Source organism: Saccostrea echinata, unplaced genomic scaffold (genome assembly GCF_033153115.1).
Source record: "Saccostrea echinata isolate AGI-Se365-2 ecotype Australia unplaced genomic scaffold, CSIRO_AGI_Sech_v1 ptg000009l, whole genome shotgun sequence".
Lineage (NCBI taxonomy): Eukaryota > Metazoa > Mollusca > Bivalvia > Ostreida > Ostreidae > Saccostrea > Saccostrea echinata.
The window spans coordinates 6,045,334-6,062,968 of NW_026889758.1; the positions used below are offsets into that span (position 1 = coordinate 6,045,334).

General features: G+C 34.3%; 2 protein-coding genes across 2 annotated transcripts in view; one reads left to right on the forward strand and one right to left on the reverse strand.

The window, feature by feature from the left end:
• Nucleotides 1-10,292, forward strand: part of LOC133181676 (uncharacterized) — a 33,778-nt gene extending 23,486 nt beyond the window's left edge. The window contains exons 16-17 of the mRNA XM_061316233.1: nucleotides 6,854-6,973; nucleotides 8,957-10,292. Of these exons, the coding sequence (XP_061172217.1) occupies nucleotides 6,854-6,973; nucleotides 8,957-9,624 (788 nt within the window). The 3' untranslated portion in view covers nucleotides 9,625-10,292. The remainder of the gene's footprint in view (nucleotides 1-6,853; nucleotides 6,974-8,956) is intronic.
• A 4,816-nt stretch (nucleotides 10,293-15,108) lies between these two features.
• Nucleotides 15,109-17,635, reverse strand: part of LOC133181501 (uncharacterized) — a 35,638-nt gene continuing 33,111 nt past the window's right edge. Inside the window, exons 32-34 of the mRNA XM_061315990.1 lie at nucleotides 17,300-17,415; nucleotides 16,693-17,052; nucleotides 15,109-16,513 (exon numbers count right to left, since the gene is read on the reverse strand). Coding sequence (XP_061171974.1) covers nucleotides 16,258-16,513; nucleotides 16,693-17,052; nucleotides 17,300-17,415 — 732 coding nt within the window. The 3' untranslated portion in view covers nucleotides 15,109-16,257. The remainder of the gene's footprint in view (nucleotides 16,514-16,692; nucleotides 17,053-17,299; nucleotides 17,416-17,635) is intronic.

A 17,635-nucleotide genomic window follows, 5' to 3' on the forward strand; every position in this document is an offset into this window, starting at 1 on the left:
CCATCATAACACACCTATAGTTTTGACCTTTGGCACAATTTTCAAAGGTGTTAAATTATTGTCATGGAATTTTTTATGGGCCAGAATGTTAAACCTTATCAAAATCAGAGGCTCGGATGAGTTTTTATTTTCTGTTTGATACATGATTTTCAGGCATCATTCATCTTTCCATTGGTTGTTGTTAGCTTTTTAGCTCACCTGAGCCAAAGGCTCAAGTGAGCTTTTCTGATCAAAATTTGTCCGTTGTCTGTCGTCGTTGTCGTTGTTGTTGTTGTTGTAAACTTTTCACATTTTCATCTTCTTCTCAAGAACCACTGGGCCAAATTCAACCAAACTTGCCACAAAGTATCTTTGGGTGAAAGGGATTCAAGTTTGTTCAAATGAAGGGCCACGCCCTCTTTCAAAGGGAGATAATTAGGAATTAGTGAAAAAATAACGGCATCATTTAAAAATCTTCTCAAGAACCACTGGGCCAGGAAAGATGAAACTTATGTGGAAACATCCTCAGGTAGTGTAGATTCAGGTTTGTTCAAATCATGACCCCTGGGGGTAGGGTGGGGCCACAATGGGGGATCAAAGTTTTACATAGAAATATATAGGAAAATATCTCTAAAAATCTTCTTCTTAAGAACAGCAAAGACATGATTGGTCATATTTATATGGAAGCATCCTCAGGTAGTGTAGATTCAAGTTTGTTCAAATCATGACCCCAGGGGGTAGGGTGGGGCCACAATGGGGGGGGTCAAAGTTTTTCATAAGAGTATATAGAAAAAAACTTTAAAAATCTTCTTCTCAAGAACAGAAAAGCCATGATTAGTAAAATTGATATGGAAGCATCCTCAGGTAGTGTAGATTCAAGTTTGTTCAAATCATGACCCCCAGAGGTAGGGTGGGGCCACAATGGGTGATCAAAGTTTACAGAGGAAAAAATCTTTCTCTCAAGAACAGAAAAGCCATGATTAGTAAAATTGATATGGAAGCATCATTGGGTAGTATAAAATGAAATTTGTTCAAATGAGCGCCCCCGGGGGTAGGGTGGGACCACAATGGGGGATCAAATTTTTACAAATGAATATATGGGAAAAAATCTTCTGCTCAAGAACAACAAAGTCATTTGTTATATTGATATGAAAGCATTGTCAGGTAGTTTAAAATCCCCCATCCCCCCTCTCCCCCGTTAACTTTTCAATACTGAACTGATTTTTGCTTTTTATACCCCCGCTCCGAAGGAGAGGGGGGTATACTGTTTTACCCTTGTGTGTCTGTCTGTCTGTCTGTCTGTCCGTTTGTGTGTCTGTCTGTCTGTAACAAATTTTGGTTGCAGTTTTCTCAGCAACTACTCATTGCAGAAGCTTGAAATTTTAGCACAATCTTTGTTTAGGCATGCCATATGGTGGGATTTATTTTTGTACGAATTCGATGTCAACTTTCTGTTTATCTGTGCGTCTGTCCGTACCATACATAACAAATTTTGGTCGTAGTTTTCTCAGCAACTACTCATCGCAGATGCTTGAAATTTTAGCACAATCTTTGTTGAGGCATGCCATATGATGGGATTCATTTTTGTACGAATTCGATGTCAACTTCCTGTTTATCTGTGCGTCTGTCCGTACCATACATAACAAATTTTGGTCGTAGTTTTCTCAGCAACTACTCATCACAGATGCTTGAAATTTTAGCACAATCTTTGTTAAGGCATGCCATATGGTGGGATTCATCTTTGTATGAATTAGATGTCAACTTCCTGTTTATCTGTGTGTCTGTCCGTACCATACATAACAAACTTTGGTTGCAGTTTTCTCAGCAACTACTCATTGCAGAGTCTTGAAATTTTAACACACTCTTTGTTTAGGCATGCCATATGGTGGAATTCATTTTTGTACGAATCTGATGTCAACTTCCTGTTTATCCGTGCATCTGTCCATACCATACATAACAAATTTTGGTCGTAGTTTTCTCGGCAACTACTCATCGCAGATGCTTGAAATTTTAGCACAATCTTGTTTAGGCATGCCATATAATGGGATTCATTTTGGTACAAATCCAGTGTCAACTTCCTGTTTATCCCTGCATCTGTCTGTTCCATACATAACAAATTTTGGTCGCAGTTTTCTCAGCAACTACTCATTGCAGGTGCTTGAAATCTTAACACAATGTTTGTTTAGGCATGCCATATGTTGGGATTCATTTTTTAGTAATCCAATGTCAATTTCCTGATTATCACTGTGTTTGTCCATAACTGAACTTGTGTATTCACATCAGAGTGGGGGTATTATTAGTGAGCATTGGCTCGCAGACTTCTTGTTTTCCTAGCCAATGTGCTCAGGTGAGCGATGTGGCCCATGGGCCTCTTGTTACATTTCCATCTTCTTTCTAGAACCAATTGGCCAATTTCAACCAAACTTGAAAGGGATTCAACATTCAAATGAAGGGCCATGATCCCTTCTTAAAACGGTTGAAAAACATCGGACTGTCAGACCGGACCGATGTACTGTGGCTCAGGTCCGATGCATCATCTTTTACACCGGACAGGAAAGTCTGATGTCCCAGTGACCGGTTTTGAGTTTTACAATTTTGACAAGGAGTCATAAAAATTAAGGAGTCATAAAAACCTTTCTTTTTTTAAGAAAAAATATTGCACAAATCCAAGTGCTTAAATAAGTGTGATAAAACTGTACGGACCATCTCAAGTATCCGAGTATTATATTTATGATTTCCTTGGTTCTGCATATTTACATGTTTCACTTTCTTACATAAAGTTTTTCGGTCTGACAAATTTGGTTCGGTCCTGTGTGTTCCCGGAGTACACGGGACCGAAGAACACATTCAAGTACACAGGACCGAATGTTCTATGTGACCAAAAAAATGTTTGCATAGACTGTTAAAAGAATTTAATTAAGCACAGTAAAAATAGACTTGGGCATTCAGAAATCCTCTTTTATGTAACCACTTCGCAAGAAGTCAAAACTAATGCAAGTTCTATGCAAATTGTGTACAAGTACATGTACATGTATGCAAGTACATGTACATGTACAAGTCACATCTTGACTCCCACTGCCAATATTAAGACTGAGTGAAAAATTTTCCATAGGAATGCATTAGAAAACTCTTTCAGAAGTCATCTTTAAAATGTGTATAAGTTCATTAAAGGTGCTTGGACACAGATTTGAAGTTAATATTTTCTCAAGTTTTCGGTATAATATCATGGCTTATATGTTGCTATAGCATTTCAAATGGAAATAAAATAAAAAACTTATTTTATCTGGAAATTATTGAAACTACAAATTTTGGGACATGTTTGATTGACACATCTATGCACTTTCACAAAGTAAAGTTTATCCTTAATACTTAAGAAAAGTAGAAATTTTGTTGTGCATTAATGAAAAATATTAAACTATAATCCAGAAAATAGAGAGTAAAATTGTGAGAAAGCAAAACCAACTCACCAGTATTGTCAGTCCATGCTCAGTGATGTGTGCAGAGTCTAACAAATTGAACACACCCGGTGAAACGTATTAACAATAACAGAATTCATGCCTTGTTTACAAAAACATTTTACGTTTCACGGATGTGTTCAATTTGTTAAACTCTGCACTTTATTAAAGAAAATTCATTTAAGAAAATTTAATTTTTTATTTAAGAAAATTCAGTTTGCATTGTTATGATGAGAAGGTGCCTTTTCCAAAATTGTGAAATTATGACCCAAGGGCCAGGGGTTCTGGCATTCAGACAGTGCTTTATTGATCATAAAATGAAAATGCGTAATTTTTTTTTTAAAATAAAAAGCTTCTTCAGACAAACTAAGTACATGGTTTTGATGAGCAAGGGTACCTCTTCCAAAATTGTGAAATTCATGGCCCCTTGGTCAGGGGTTCTGTATTAAGAAAGGGTTCTATTGATCATAAAGTGTAAATATGTATTTATTCTTTGAAAATCTTTGTTCTCTGACTCTGAATATTTCGCAAAGAAACTAAGTGCATGGTTATGATGTGGAAGGGTGCATCATCCAAATTTATAAAATGCATTGCATGAGGGGTTCTGGTGTTAGTGCAGCTAGTGATTATGTGTAAATGGATTAATTCTTTGAAAATCTCATCTGCCCCTGTGTATTTAACAGATAAACCAAGTGCAGGGTTAAGATGAGCAAAAAAGCCTCTTTCGGAATTTAAAGTTCACAGTCCCTGGGTTATGGTGTTAGGGCAAGGCTCTGTAGATTATGTAGTGGTGGGCAGGGCACTGTTGATCTTGTAGGGAAATTTGTACTCTGCTTTGAGAGAAGTTAGTCCCCTTGATTATTCACCTGTGATAATCACTGTCAGGGTTCAAAATTAACTTTTATTACCATGAGCAAACTTACATAGTGACAAAAGCATTTACTAGCAAAATTGAAAATTAATTCACTAGCAATTTTCAGAAATTATTCAATAGTGGTAAATTCAAGCTCAAATCCAGTGTAAAAATATCTGCAGTCATTGTTTTCTTGGGGGTGGGGGCTGGGGCCCATAGAATTGAAAATTTCAGTGCCAATTAGGATAAATTGGGATTTCAAGAAAATTCCTATCATATGAGAAGCAATTTCAAATATTTGTATTAATTTGACAAACAACTCGAGAATATTTCAGGTATTACCTTATAACTTACGTCAAGAACAATAGTAGTATGAATTATCAAATGAAGAAATCCAAAATGGCTGACCAACAAGACCTGCTTGAGTTTACTGAGAAACATGAAATAAAGAAACTGATTGTGATCACAAATTTAGTCAGATTTTCTTTGGGAAAACTTCCAAATAATATATTTTGGGAAAATACAGGTTTATTCAGCCCCAGATCGGCCCTAAAAATCATGACAAGTAGTCATTCAAACACTTAATTTGGACAGGTCAAAACTGGAACTTATCCATAATTTTTGCTAGTATTTTATGTGATACACTCGTTAAAATGTATTTTATGGTCACATTTAGCGAGTATTTCCACTTAAATTTTAACCCTGACTGTAATGAAAAAAAAAACAATTATACAAGAATTTTTGTACACCTTTATACAATACAATTTACTTGATGTTTAAAAAAAAAAAATTTCATCAGTGTTTAGAGCTTCCTTAAATTAAGAAAAAAATGATAATAATTAATTAAATAAATAATGAAAAAAAAAACAAGAGAAGAAGGAAGGATTTGCATACATTGAACAGGGCTCGACATGAACTTTTTACGCTACTTGTCCATTCGGACAAATGACCAAGACATTTACTTGTCCGAACTTCAACTTCACTTGTCCGAATTTTTTTCAATTAAGATCGAATACTCTCAATTGGAAAACTAAATAAAGTCCATTACATGTGCCTGATGTTATTTATAAATACAACAAACACATAAAACAAAATTTTATCTAGACTTTCTGTCTTGACAACAACATCAATGTTCACAAGTGAAACCGTCAACATAAATTTGTAAGTTCCATGCCTTTGAGTATGCAATAAGTGAACTTTGATCCCGGTCGAGTGTGAACTCAATTACATAGCAAACCATATCGGGATCGAAGTTCGGTTTTTATGTACTGTTTCCGTATTTAAAGTACCGGTAAACTTTCAAGTCATTCTTTAATTATTTGGAGACTTCTTTACATTAAAATGCACTTGTCCAATTGGACAAGTGCCCTGCAATATCCACTTGTCCGTAATTTTTTTTTCATTGGTACCGGACAAGTGGACAAGCGTTAATGTCGAGCCCTGTTGAACCTTTAAGGATAAACTTAATTGTTAAATTACTGAAACTTTCAAGTTTCATTAATTTAAAAAAGAAAAAAAAATCTGGGAGGAATTTTCCCTTAAAACAAGTTGTTGATATTAATATTAAAGGAAAAAAGCAATATCTTATGTTTGTGACATTGTAAGAAATAATGAATTTAATGAGAAGCTCTAACAATAATGTGTAAAATCTGATCTTGCAATCCATCAGAAGATGGCATCAAGCAGATTAGCATTTCTCATTAGGCTTCCTCTTGACTCCTCCAAGAACTAGCTTGATTATTGATCTTAAATGAAGCTTCTTAGATTTTCTGACAGCAAAAGCAGTTTTGTTTTGTCATCAGAATTCTCTCATTATGATATAAACCAATTATAAGTTCCTTGGAGAGATATTGCTTTGATTAGACAGAGTGACAAGGTCTACATCCAAAGTGCATGTATTGTATGCTAGAGTAATAGTGGTATAAGAAAAATGATAAAGACAATCTGTGGATAATTATGTCCCCTCTCTGCTAGATGAGTCTGTCGGAACTTCAGTCAAGGTCACACTGGTGGAGCATATAATTGTTGTCTCTTCCTCTGGCCAAATTTCATTCATACTTTTAATACAAGTGGAGTAAATGTATTTTTTTTTTCAAATTTCAATATTACCCATTCTTCATCCAAAGAACATCCCTGGTCAGAGTGTTGGCAGTAAGCTATACTCTCAAAAGAACATATAAGTCAGTACTATCATAATCAAGGTCGGTACTGTTCTGATTGAAATGCCACCACTCACTATGGTCTCAGAACTTCAGTAGATGTAAATAAGCAAGCAAAATTACAAGGTTTGCTTAAATTGGTTTGGAAATTGAATCCTTTAATCATTCAATAAAATATTGCTGCTTATTGATCAGTACAATGATCTGTCAACCCTGGAAGTAGAGTTTTCACTGTGCCCTTCAGGTCCTTTTCCCCATCTTTTTTTTGTGTATCAGACTTTGGTCAGTTATAGAAGGTGTTAAAACATTACAATGTCTGTGTGACCACCATTATTCTTAAGGAGTTCATTGTATCTTTTTCTGTGAAAACATGGAGGTTATCACCAAACTATTTTCTGTTTTTTCAGAAGATTCTATAAATATCCAGGAAAGTCCCTTGTCAGAAGACATTAGGAAGATCTACAGAGAAGCCATGGGAGGGGAAGAGTTTGGTAAGGAAGGCTCTAAACAAAGTCAATCTCACCCAGGTAATTTCAGATCAATTCTAAACAACTAAATGTAATTTATATAAACACAACAGATTATTGTATTGCAGACATAGTTCCCCATCTACTGCCCCCAGTAAGATAATAGGAATACTATTCTATAGTTTAAGGTTAAATTATTCATGCATATAATAAATAGACTGTCAGTTATATGGTAAAATGGTGGACATTGCATTTTTATGGAAAAATGATGCACACAATGAGCTGAAACTTTCAGCAAATGTTTATTTATCATATTTAAGAACATCTTCATATTTTCAATAAATTTAATATATAAAATTTAGGATTTTATATTATACTTGAATTTGCAAAGGGTATGCATGGCCCTAAGGCACACGACCAAAAAATCAGGGTCTTATCAGAGAATATTTGAGTACTGTAGATTCCTAAATATACGCGAGGAATTAATTATCGCGTAATTACGCGAGAAGAACCACTCGCGAAATAAAATTACTCGGTTTAATTTTTATGGTTCTGAAATCCATGTAAAAACTCTTGATCAAGAGTCCACTCGCGAATTATTCTTCTTGCGATTTGTCGTCTTAGGGCCATTTCGCGATATTAAGTACTCGCGTAAAATAAGGAATCTACAGTATTACATGTATTTCAAAATAAATGTAGTAAGAAGATAAGGTTGGGGTAAAAATTTAATTATCTATAATTCCCTATCTGTGTCATCATATGGAAAATTTTGAGGATTTGCTTAATTTTTCGCAGTTTTCCAAGACTTTGAAATGGGAAAGGAATAAATTCAGCGCATGAAAAAATGGCGACGTTTGATGACGTTTCGGTGCACCTGAGAGCAGTTCAGTTATATGTTGATTATAAGTAATGATGCCTTAAGAGACTTTAAATGATAATAGAATATAAAAAATGCTGTATATAAAAATTTCCCTAATACATAAGGATACAGTAGAATGAACATTTTTTTTTAACGGGAGCTTTTTGATCAAGTCCCCTGATAGATCAAAACATACAGAAGATCAGCTATTTGCAATGATGAAAGACGCAATCATTGCAGACTGTCAAAAAAGACTTACTAATAGGCAGTGAAAGTGAGAGTACCTTCCATAACTTAGTTTTACAAGTTTTCATAGGGCCCCATGTGTGTGTGAGATTTGTCCCATGACTGTTTCTGGAGCAAGAAAGGGGAACTCAAGTGTGTGTCTTAGTGAAATTGCCGGAATTAAAGTGGGACTTTTCTATCTTATTTATGCAAAGAGGAAACATGAAGTTGCTTCAGAAATTTTGATGTTATCCTCCATGCGCCGTAAGCCGATACCACACATAGCATAAAAACCAATATTTTGTTTACTTGAGCATATAACTCTTTGAAATTGTTATGTATATTGATGAAAAATGTACTAAAGATTAGGAAAAATTTTAGAAAGCAGTGTTGATTATTGTTATGGATAATGTCAACAATAGGTAGTGTCCACAGCAAGTGTCTAATGGTGCAAGTCACGAGTTATGCAGGAGTTGTGTACCCCAATATCTGTAGGAAACATTGATGCAATTGTTACCCCTATGGGGTCATACAGGACTTGTGTACCCCAATATCTGTAGGAAATATTGATGTAATTGCTACCCCTCTGGGGTCATACAGGACTTGTGTACCCCATTATCTGTAGGAAATATTGATGTAATTGCTACCCCTCTGTGACATAAGAGATTCTATGAGCTTTTATTGATGGAATGGATGCTCAACAAAGATGGCTAAAGATAATGCAATAATACCCAGAATCATATTAAATTTTTATCACTGTCTTTGATGATTGCATCGGGATGTTTATTTGTTGTAAATGTCAAGGGTTTTTTCATGGAAATGAAAAAAAATCCAATATGTTATCTGCTTACTTTATCAGAAAGCTTACCATAGACAAATGAAATTTCTCCTTTTTAGGAGGTGAATTGGAGCAAGTTGATTGAGATGATTAATTTGCCTGATTATTTTTGCTCTTTCAGACATATTTGATGATTTCCTCTGTACAGCAGATGTGCATGGGGACTTGGACAGTGTTGAAATGCCAGTGTTCAGTCTGAATGACTCTACAGATGATATCATGGAGCAAGGAAACCAGTCAAATAGAAGTGTGAACTCAGGGCAGTATCCATCAGGATCTGACAATGGTCAGAAACTAGTCAAAAATATGTCTCCACATGTGTCAGACTTGAATGGAAACCCTGTCCACCACCATCCTTCCAGAGGTGTGGACCGCTTAATAGTGGATAGACAGCTTAGTAGGACATGGGAACAATTGGAGCTGTCCATGGAGGTTCTTGATGACTTGATGGGGAAAGACCATCAGTTTTCTCCCTTCCTTCAGTCCCCCAAGGAGGGATTTTTTGGTCAACACAAGAAGTCACCTTTTTCTGACTCTCCAGTTTGTCCTAAACCTAAAGACAATTCTTCCGAGGGACTAGATACTTCTGATGACTTGGATGAATCTTTTGTTCCATTCAAGGATGGTTTTAGTCTGGAAGGGGGCACAACTCCAGCTAAAAAGAATGTGCTGATAAATTTAGATGTTAATAAGGATAATGGTGCAGAACAGAGCAGCACTGATGATATACTAGCTAGATTAGAAAAACTGAAGCAGAAGAAATCACAAATAGTCTCAGATGGAACGTAATCAGCATTATAATGTCTAGTTGTTCATCATTGTATTATTTTTAGACATTTTTCACATATATCCAAGTGGGAGCTGAGATATTGTTGTATGAACTATGTCGCTCAAACTTTCAACAGTTTCATTTTTTACATAGAAATAGGTGACTTATTTGGAGCGTTGCAACAGCATTTATTACCCTGATTATTTTTGGTGAGTAAAACTTGCATTTAATTACTAAATATAAAATGCCTTCTTTGTATCCAAAACAAATTTTGTTTCCCTGTGATAGATGTTATTTGAACCGAATTAAATGTAGTGTAATTTTTTTTACATCCTCAAATTTTTTATCTTGTGTTAAATACTATATGCAGGAAATTTTTGCCATATACATGTAGTTATTTTCAGCTTTTTATTAAGGTGAAAATAGATATTCACAATATTTGGATTTGGCTAAAATTTGTCAATACAGTCAGTATATATCTAATATTATTTGGGGGGGGGATGTTTAAAGTATGATTTTCAGACACAGCTAGTAATTTCTTAAAAAAAGCATTAAAATATTTTATGTTAGGAAAATTTAATTTTGATGTAATAATTTTACATGGAAACTCTTAAGCCAGTGCACTCATTGTCAAAGTCGTTATTCTTGTTTTTTTTTTTAACCTTTTTATGCTTGTCACTTTCTTAGTATGGTGTAATAATTTATTTTTTACATAATGTTCTTTGTGAACTAATGTAATAAATGATTTTTTTTACATAATGTACTTTGTGAATAACTTCAGATTTGCACACATATTATGAATTATAATCTAAGTTTTTGGGGCGGTTTGCTTAGTAAATCTGAAATATTGTTTTATAGATTGACAATTTCTATGTGTATCGGCATGTCGCGTCCACGGTTTTGTTTAGAGTTGTATTTAGCCCTGTTGTGGGTGACTTATTTAAAGTATAAACTTCAAACTTCTCACTTATTTTAATCAGGATGAAAATGTTTTGAATAGATATTAGAGCTTTTTCATTGAATTTTGTTCAAAGTTTACATTTGCCTTGACCATTGACTTATGGAATTATTATTATTCAAGAAAAATGTTGTGTAAAAGAAAAATACTTTGTCAGCAGGGATGTAAAAACTACTGTATGTGTACTTAAAAAAGTGGGCTTCATATTTTAGTGGCTTTGGCCCAGACAAAGATGCACTAATTCATGAATACCGCTAAGAAATCATTTATAAATAAAATATACAGCACTGACATGTACAGCGCTAATTCATGATTTCGCCAGCAACTCCATACCCAGCAATTGCGCTAAATTTTGAATACGCCAATTTATGTACACGTACAGTATCTGTATAGCCAAAAATTTGTTTATCAGTGTTCATTATGTATGATTTATTTCAATAGAGTTTATAAAAGTATTTTGCTGAGACCTCAAAATTTGTTGTATTCATAAATTGCTACATCAGTGTTCATTATATTAGAATTTTGATGTTTTAGTTAAATAGACATTTAAATCTCTATTGAAAATAGCCTAGTATATTACATCTAGCACTCATTTCACACAGAGGCAAATGCAACATTTTGGAAATATAACTTCATAATTATGTTAATTTTGACCTTTGCTTTTGAAATTTTGGTAGATAATATACACTATCATGCTACTGTTGTGTTTCTTTGTTTAATGTGGTTGTAATATTGAACTGAAAATAACAATTAACAACTTTGTTTAAAAATGCCACTTCTTTGCAATCCACATGATCCAGCCATACCAACTTCATTGATTTTCTTGTTTCATCTTATAGTGAAAACATGAACTATTGAGAATAAAATTCTTGATTGAAAAACATTTTGTGATTGAAATTCTGTCTTACTGAGGAATTGTGAAATAAGTTGATGATATGACAAGTACAATAGGAAAATTATTGTTAATTATTGTTAATTAGTTAGATCCAATGGCTTACGACAGTCGAGGCTTTGCATGATGACTCGGTAATTTATGTGTCGGTCACCTTGTGGGGTAACAGGGCAATACCAGAATGTATAAATTTTATGAAGAATTTCTTTTAAAGGATTCTGAGAGAGGGATCATATCTTATGTAAATATAACTGAATGAAGTGAGAATATAATAGAATGAAGTGATAATAAATATAGCATAGTGTTTGTGTAATTGGCAGTTGGATTTATTTAAGAGGTAGAATTCTATATAGTTTTAAGATTTTCACTGCAATACACTTATTTACATGTGCAGGTGTAAATGCACATTAATGTTAAAATATATTAGGTAATATTGATGCACAACTATTATTTGCTCCATCTGTACCAATCAATACCCTGCCTGTCTTTTACATTAAACATTACTTCTGTTAACAATATGATCTGGGTAGAACTAGTCTAAAGCAGACAATGCAGCTGAGCTCTTGGAGAGATCAATGGAACAATTTCACAATAGGGGATGAATCGTTAAATCCCATTTTAAAGCAGACAGTTAATCTAGTGTATAGAAGTCCCGGTCAGATGTGGATGTTATGTGGAGATTGTTGTTTGTGGCACTCCTTTACATTGGTACAGATGATAGCTCTTACATAATATTGTGTAGGTTGTACCTCCAAAATCGGGTCTATTTAGGCTGAATTTGTTGATAAGGAGGTAAATCTGGAATGGTAGCCCACATATCTGATTTTCCCCAAACTTCTACATAAGGATGAAGATATATTGCAGATTTTTATTTAAGACATCACCATAGGACAAAGGGCAGGGTGTCAAAGCCACTTCAAAATGGACTTAATAAATGATAATCTTTAAAACTTTGATATTTTGCACACAATGACTGAGGTAAAAAGAAATCTTGGTGGTGCATTAATATTTGGTTAGTGTGTTTTGGGGTATCTGATATGACAATCCAAAAGTAGGTCCTGGTGATAGTGACTTACTTTTTATTTTAACAACTTTATATTGTCAAACCTTTTCATCTATTTCATGGACTCTATTAAGCTTTAGGATCATTAAAACTTGACTAATGATATATCTAGGAATCGGTCAAAAGTAGGTCATTAAAACCTACATTTTAGGTTGCCTAAGTAGCTCATATTACCTATTGTTATCTGTTATAATGACCGATGAATATTGAAGAATAAACTATTCACATTTTCAACTTCTTTTAGATTGGTGGGCAGATTTTAAACACACTAAGCACAAGGCATCCCAGGATATCAGAGATTCATTTTATATGTATATAGATTTATTAGATACTTAGCAAGAAATACTGGTTTTTTACATGTGTGATATATGCCTGACATTGCAATAACCGTATCAGTTTCCAGGGCTGATACAGATCCTGCAGGGTTGATATGGATCTGCAGGGCTGATACGGATTTATATCACACCCCTGGTAGACTAATCAATAAAAACATGGTGATAATTTGTAGTCCCCTACATGTAGGTCCTATTTTAAATGAATAATTGATAATCCAGGAATCTTGAGTAAAGTTTAAGAAGTTCACACTTTTTTAACTTGCTTTCTTCATGGTAAATTTGGAATGATTAGGAATTTTTTTTTTCTCTCTTGGGTCAAAAAGTTTGAAATGAAATACAGTAGGTAGGATTTCTAAAAAAAATATTTCAAAAATGATGCAGTTCTATGTAAACATGTACATACGCATTTTTAGCTCACCTCAACGAAGTTGGGGGAGCTTATGTAATACCCTCGGCGTCGGCGTCCCAGTTTAAGGTTTTTGGAGCAGTTTTCTTTTCAAGTACTTTTAGGGCCTATATTAGTCAGAGATGCATAGAGGATGCTTCTAGTGTGTTTCATTGTACCAGTCAAGGTTTCAGATGCTGCAATTTCAGCTAAAGAATGACCAGGTTAATGTTTTTGGAGCAGGTTAAAGTTTTTGGAGCAGGTCTCATTTCCAAGTAACTATAAGCCCTATATTGACCAAACTTGCATGGATGATACATCTAAGGATGCACACTACTAAACTTGCTTCAGATGCTGGATCTGACTAAATTTTCCGGATGAGTGACTAGGTTAATGTTTTTGGAGCAGATCTCATTTCCAAGTAACTAAAAGCCCTATATTGACCAAACTTGCATGGATGATACATCTAAGTATGCACACTACTGGACTTGCTTCGGATGCTGAATCTGACCTATATTTACCGGATGAGTGACCAGGCTAAAGTTTTTGGAGCAGATGTCATTTCCAAGTATCTATAAACCCTATATTGACTAAACTTGCATGGATGATACATCTAAGGATGCACACTACTGGACTTACTTCGGATGCTGGATCTGACTAAATTTTCCGGATGAGTGACCAGGTTAAAGTTTTTGGAGCAGATGTCATTTCCAAGTAACTATAAACCCTATATTGACCAAACTTGCATGGATGATACATCTAAGGATTCACACTGGATCTGACGTACATTTTCCGGATGAGTAACCAGGTTAAAGTTTTTGGAGCAGATCTCATTTCCAAGTAACTATAAGGCCTATCTGAACCAAACTTGCATGAATGATGCATCAAGGGACGAACAATCTCAAAACTTGCTTTGGATGCTGGATCTGACTTACATTTTCTGGATAAGTGACTAGTTTTAAGTTTTCAGATAAGTCTATTCCCAAGTAACTGCAAGTCCTATCAGACCAAAATTGCATAAATGTTGCATCTAGGGATGCACACTCCTAGATTATTAGTTTAGTGTGGGACTTTGCCTTACTTAAAGACAACATTCGTTGAGGTGAGCTCTGTAATCTCTGATTACCTATGTTTGTTTCATCAAGGAATAATTTAATTTTGGATGCAACGCGGTATTTGATTGGATAAAACATTTGCTTTATATCCTACATGTATAGATTGGATTGCCTACGTCATAATGACTTGCATCAAAAACCTATAGATCCGCCTGACATTACATTCAAGTTTTGTACAAAGTGAAGTCATTTTTTAAGGGCAATCATCTTTTTTTCTTATACCAAATGAATGAAAATTAAATTATAAGGAATGAATTAAATAGCTACCCAATTTATACGGTATAAACTGGGTTAGAACAGTTTATGCTTTTTTATAAACTGCTTTGTGGTTTTTAAAGCATAAACTGCCCCAAACCAGTTTATACCATATAAAATGGGTAGCTATGAAATTCATTCCTTAAACACACTTCTGACAAATCCCAAAATCTACAAAACATATTGATACAATGTTGATAGCAAAATGTTATGAAGGGTTATTTTTTCTCTTTATTATCTAATAAAGAAATACAAGTATGATTTAGTTGTCTTCTTTCCAGTATTGATGAATAACATATACACTGTATATATTATGTGTCTGTAATTTTCACAGTATTATTGGAAGAAATTGTGATAAGTTTTAAACTATAAAAATTTAGCCATATCTGATCAGTGACTCTAATGTTAGTTCTTCACTGGTGTATATATTACATGCAGGTACATGTAGCTAATGAAGGTAGGCAAACTTGTGCCCAGAAAATAAAAACAAAACACTTGTTCATATTGCAGTTAACATTTATTGTGTAAATATAGATTAACAGTGTGTATATACTTATATAAATAAAAAATGAAATCCTAACAACCAAAGCCAAATGCAATCCTTAAGCAGGATTCAACATAAATAGATAGAGAGCAAAATAATTATCTTACTTGCCTTATCAAACAAATAAAGAACTAAGACACTTTATAGTAAATACTCAAAATAATAATGATCAACACTATAATGTTCCCTACAATTAATGGCTGGAAGACCTTAAATAAAAGTATTATTGAGTGGTTAATGGCAAGTAATGGTGTATGATAGTTTTGATTTTGGCCTCTATTTGCAATCCTCTTTTATTTCAATAAAGAACACATTCTGTAATATCATGTGACAGATGAAAAATAAGACACTAAGGGGGCAGAATATTGCAACCTGAACACAAGGAAACTCAATGACTGTATTTTACTTTGTCATAACTCTGTTGTCTAATATTGCAGTTGTTATGCTTTGCCAAAATGCTCCAGGGGTGTCAGTTATAAATTTATTTTAATTTAGGACGGATTTATAGTAGAGTTGCTAATTGGTTATAGCCCAAGAGATAAATAATCTTCAAAATACACTGTTTATATAAGTTACTAAATATAGACTTTGTTAGGAATGTAAATACTGAAAGATAATTTCCATATTTAAAAAATAAAATAAAATGTATAACCTTTAAAATCTACTCTACCCTAATAACCATGAATAATATTAAATCACAGAAATTTAACACAAAAAGGAATGGACGGCAGTCAGATTCAAATAAACATCTACACAATGTTGTGGTATATTATGAACGTGTTGTAACAAAGGAATGCTGTGTAAAGTATTGCACATTCAACTTAAAGTCAACAACTTATTTACTCTTTCTAGCAGAAAAGTTTTCCTTGATTTGTCAAAAACTGCATTTACTTCTTGGGAAAAAAAAATTTCAAAATATAAAAATTGTGCAAAAAATGCATACTTTTTTGATTTTATTGTAAAATGCTATAAAAGAAACACATAAATATGTATTTCCCTGATTACCTACAAAGAAATTCATCTTGAAAATTGAAAATACATGATTCTGCTTAAATGTTCTGATTTGAAAACGGATTGAAAATGGAGCACAGTGTTGGAGTAGGAGTCTACTTGCGAGGGGATTTGGCTTGTGAAGGATAGGCTGCCATGACAGCTGGGGAAACACTGTTAAAGGAAAAGTCACTGGCTATAGATGTATCTGGGGAACCATCATTGTTATGATAGTTGTAATTCCCTCCTCGAGGAGTTGTGATGCTGCGTAGTGTTTCTTCAAAATATCCACCTGCTGCCAGCATGTTCTGAGCTTGGGTCTGAGAACGAGCAATTATCTCATTGATTGCTTCCATACGTGATTTTGAAGGTCTGAAAAAAAAAAATCAGCATCAGCATTATTTATCATTTTCAAGAATTTATTTTTACAAAGTAAAAGAGTTAGAGTTTTAAACACTTATACACAAAAGTATAGTCATCTTTTCTTAGAGGTGATTATCCCCCTTATTTTAATCATGCAAAGATGGATATTTAGTACAAATTTTACTGACTTTTCAGCTGAGGACTGGTCTCTCCTCCTAGAGGACATGAACTGTTTCCTCAATCTCCGGCAGTCCTCCTCTAGAGCCTGTAGTGAGGACTTTGTAATGGTGTGCACCGCTCTCTCTGTGCTAAGGTCAGTTTCCAGGTCGCGTACCTGCTTTTTATACTTTTTGATGAGTTTGAGGTCCTGTTCTCGTTGGTTTTCTCTTTCCTTAGCTCCTTCAAAGTGCTGCTGCATCTTTAGACTCATGTCTTGGATGACTTTGGACATGTCTTGCCACATGGATTTGTCTGCGTCTGTGGCTTCCTCTGCCTTCTTTGTTAGGAAGTTCTTCAGCCGCTTCACCTCATCTTCCTGCTCCTGGTATCTACAGGTAATACATGTATATATAAATATATGTGCTTTAACAGATCACTCTGATGATGGCTTTACTTTAAAGAGTTGTTTGCCACTGCTCTTTCATTTTTTTTGGTCTTACCTGGTGGCCAGAATTTTGATTTTCTTACCTCGAGCCCAAAACTTTACATTCTTACCTGGATGTCAGAATTTAACTGTCTTACTTGGATGTCAGAATTTAATTGTCTTACCTGGAAGCCACAATTTGATTGTCTTACCTGGAGGCCAGCTTAGACTGAATTTCCTCCTCCACTTTCAAGTTGTCCTCCACTTTTCTCAATTTTGAGGACCTCTCCCTGATCTGGTCTTCCAAATTCAAGATGTCCTCTTGGAGCTTTAATGAATTTTTATTACCAATTAGGAATTCAGAATATTCGAGTACATTCTTCTTCTCAAAAAAGAAAATATCATTGATACAGCATCTATTTAAAACATGCAGTTATATGAAGCCTAGTATATTTAACTCTAATCAAACAAATATCTTTGCCTCATCAAAATACATAATGTTTTAGTCCATGTCAAACTGTATTAATGTATTTTCTACTTAGATGTAA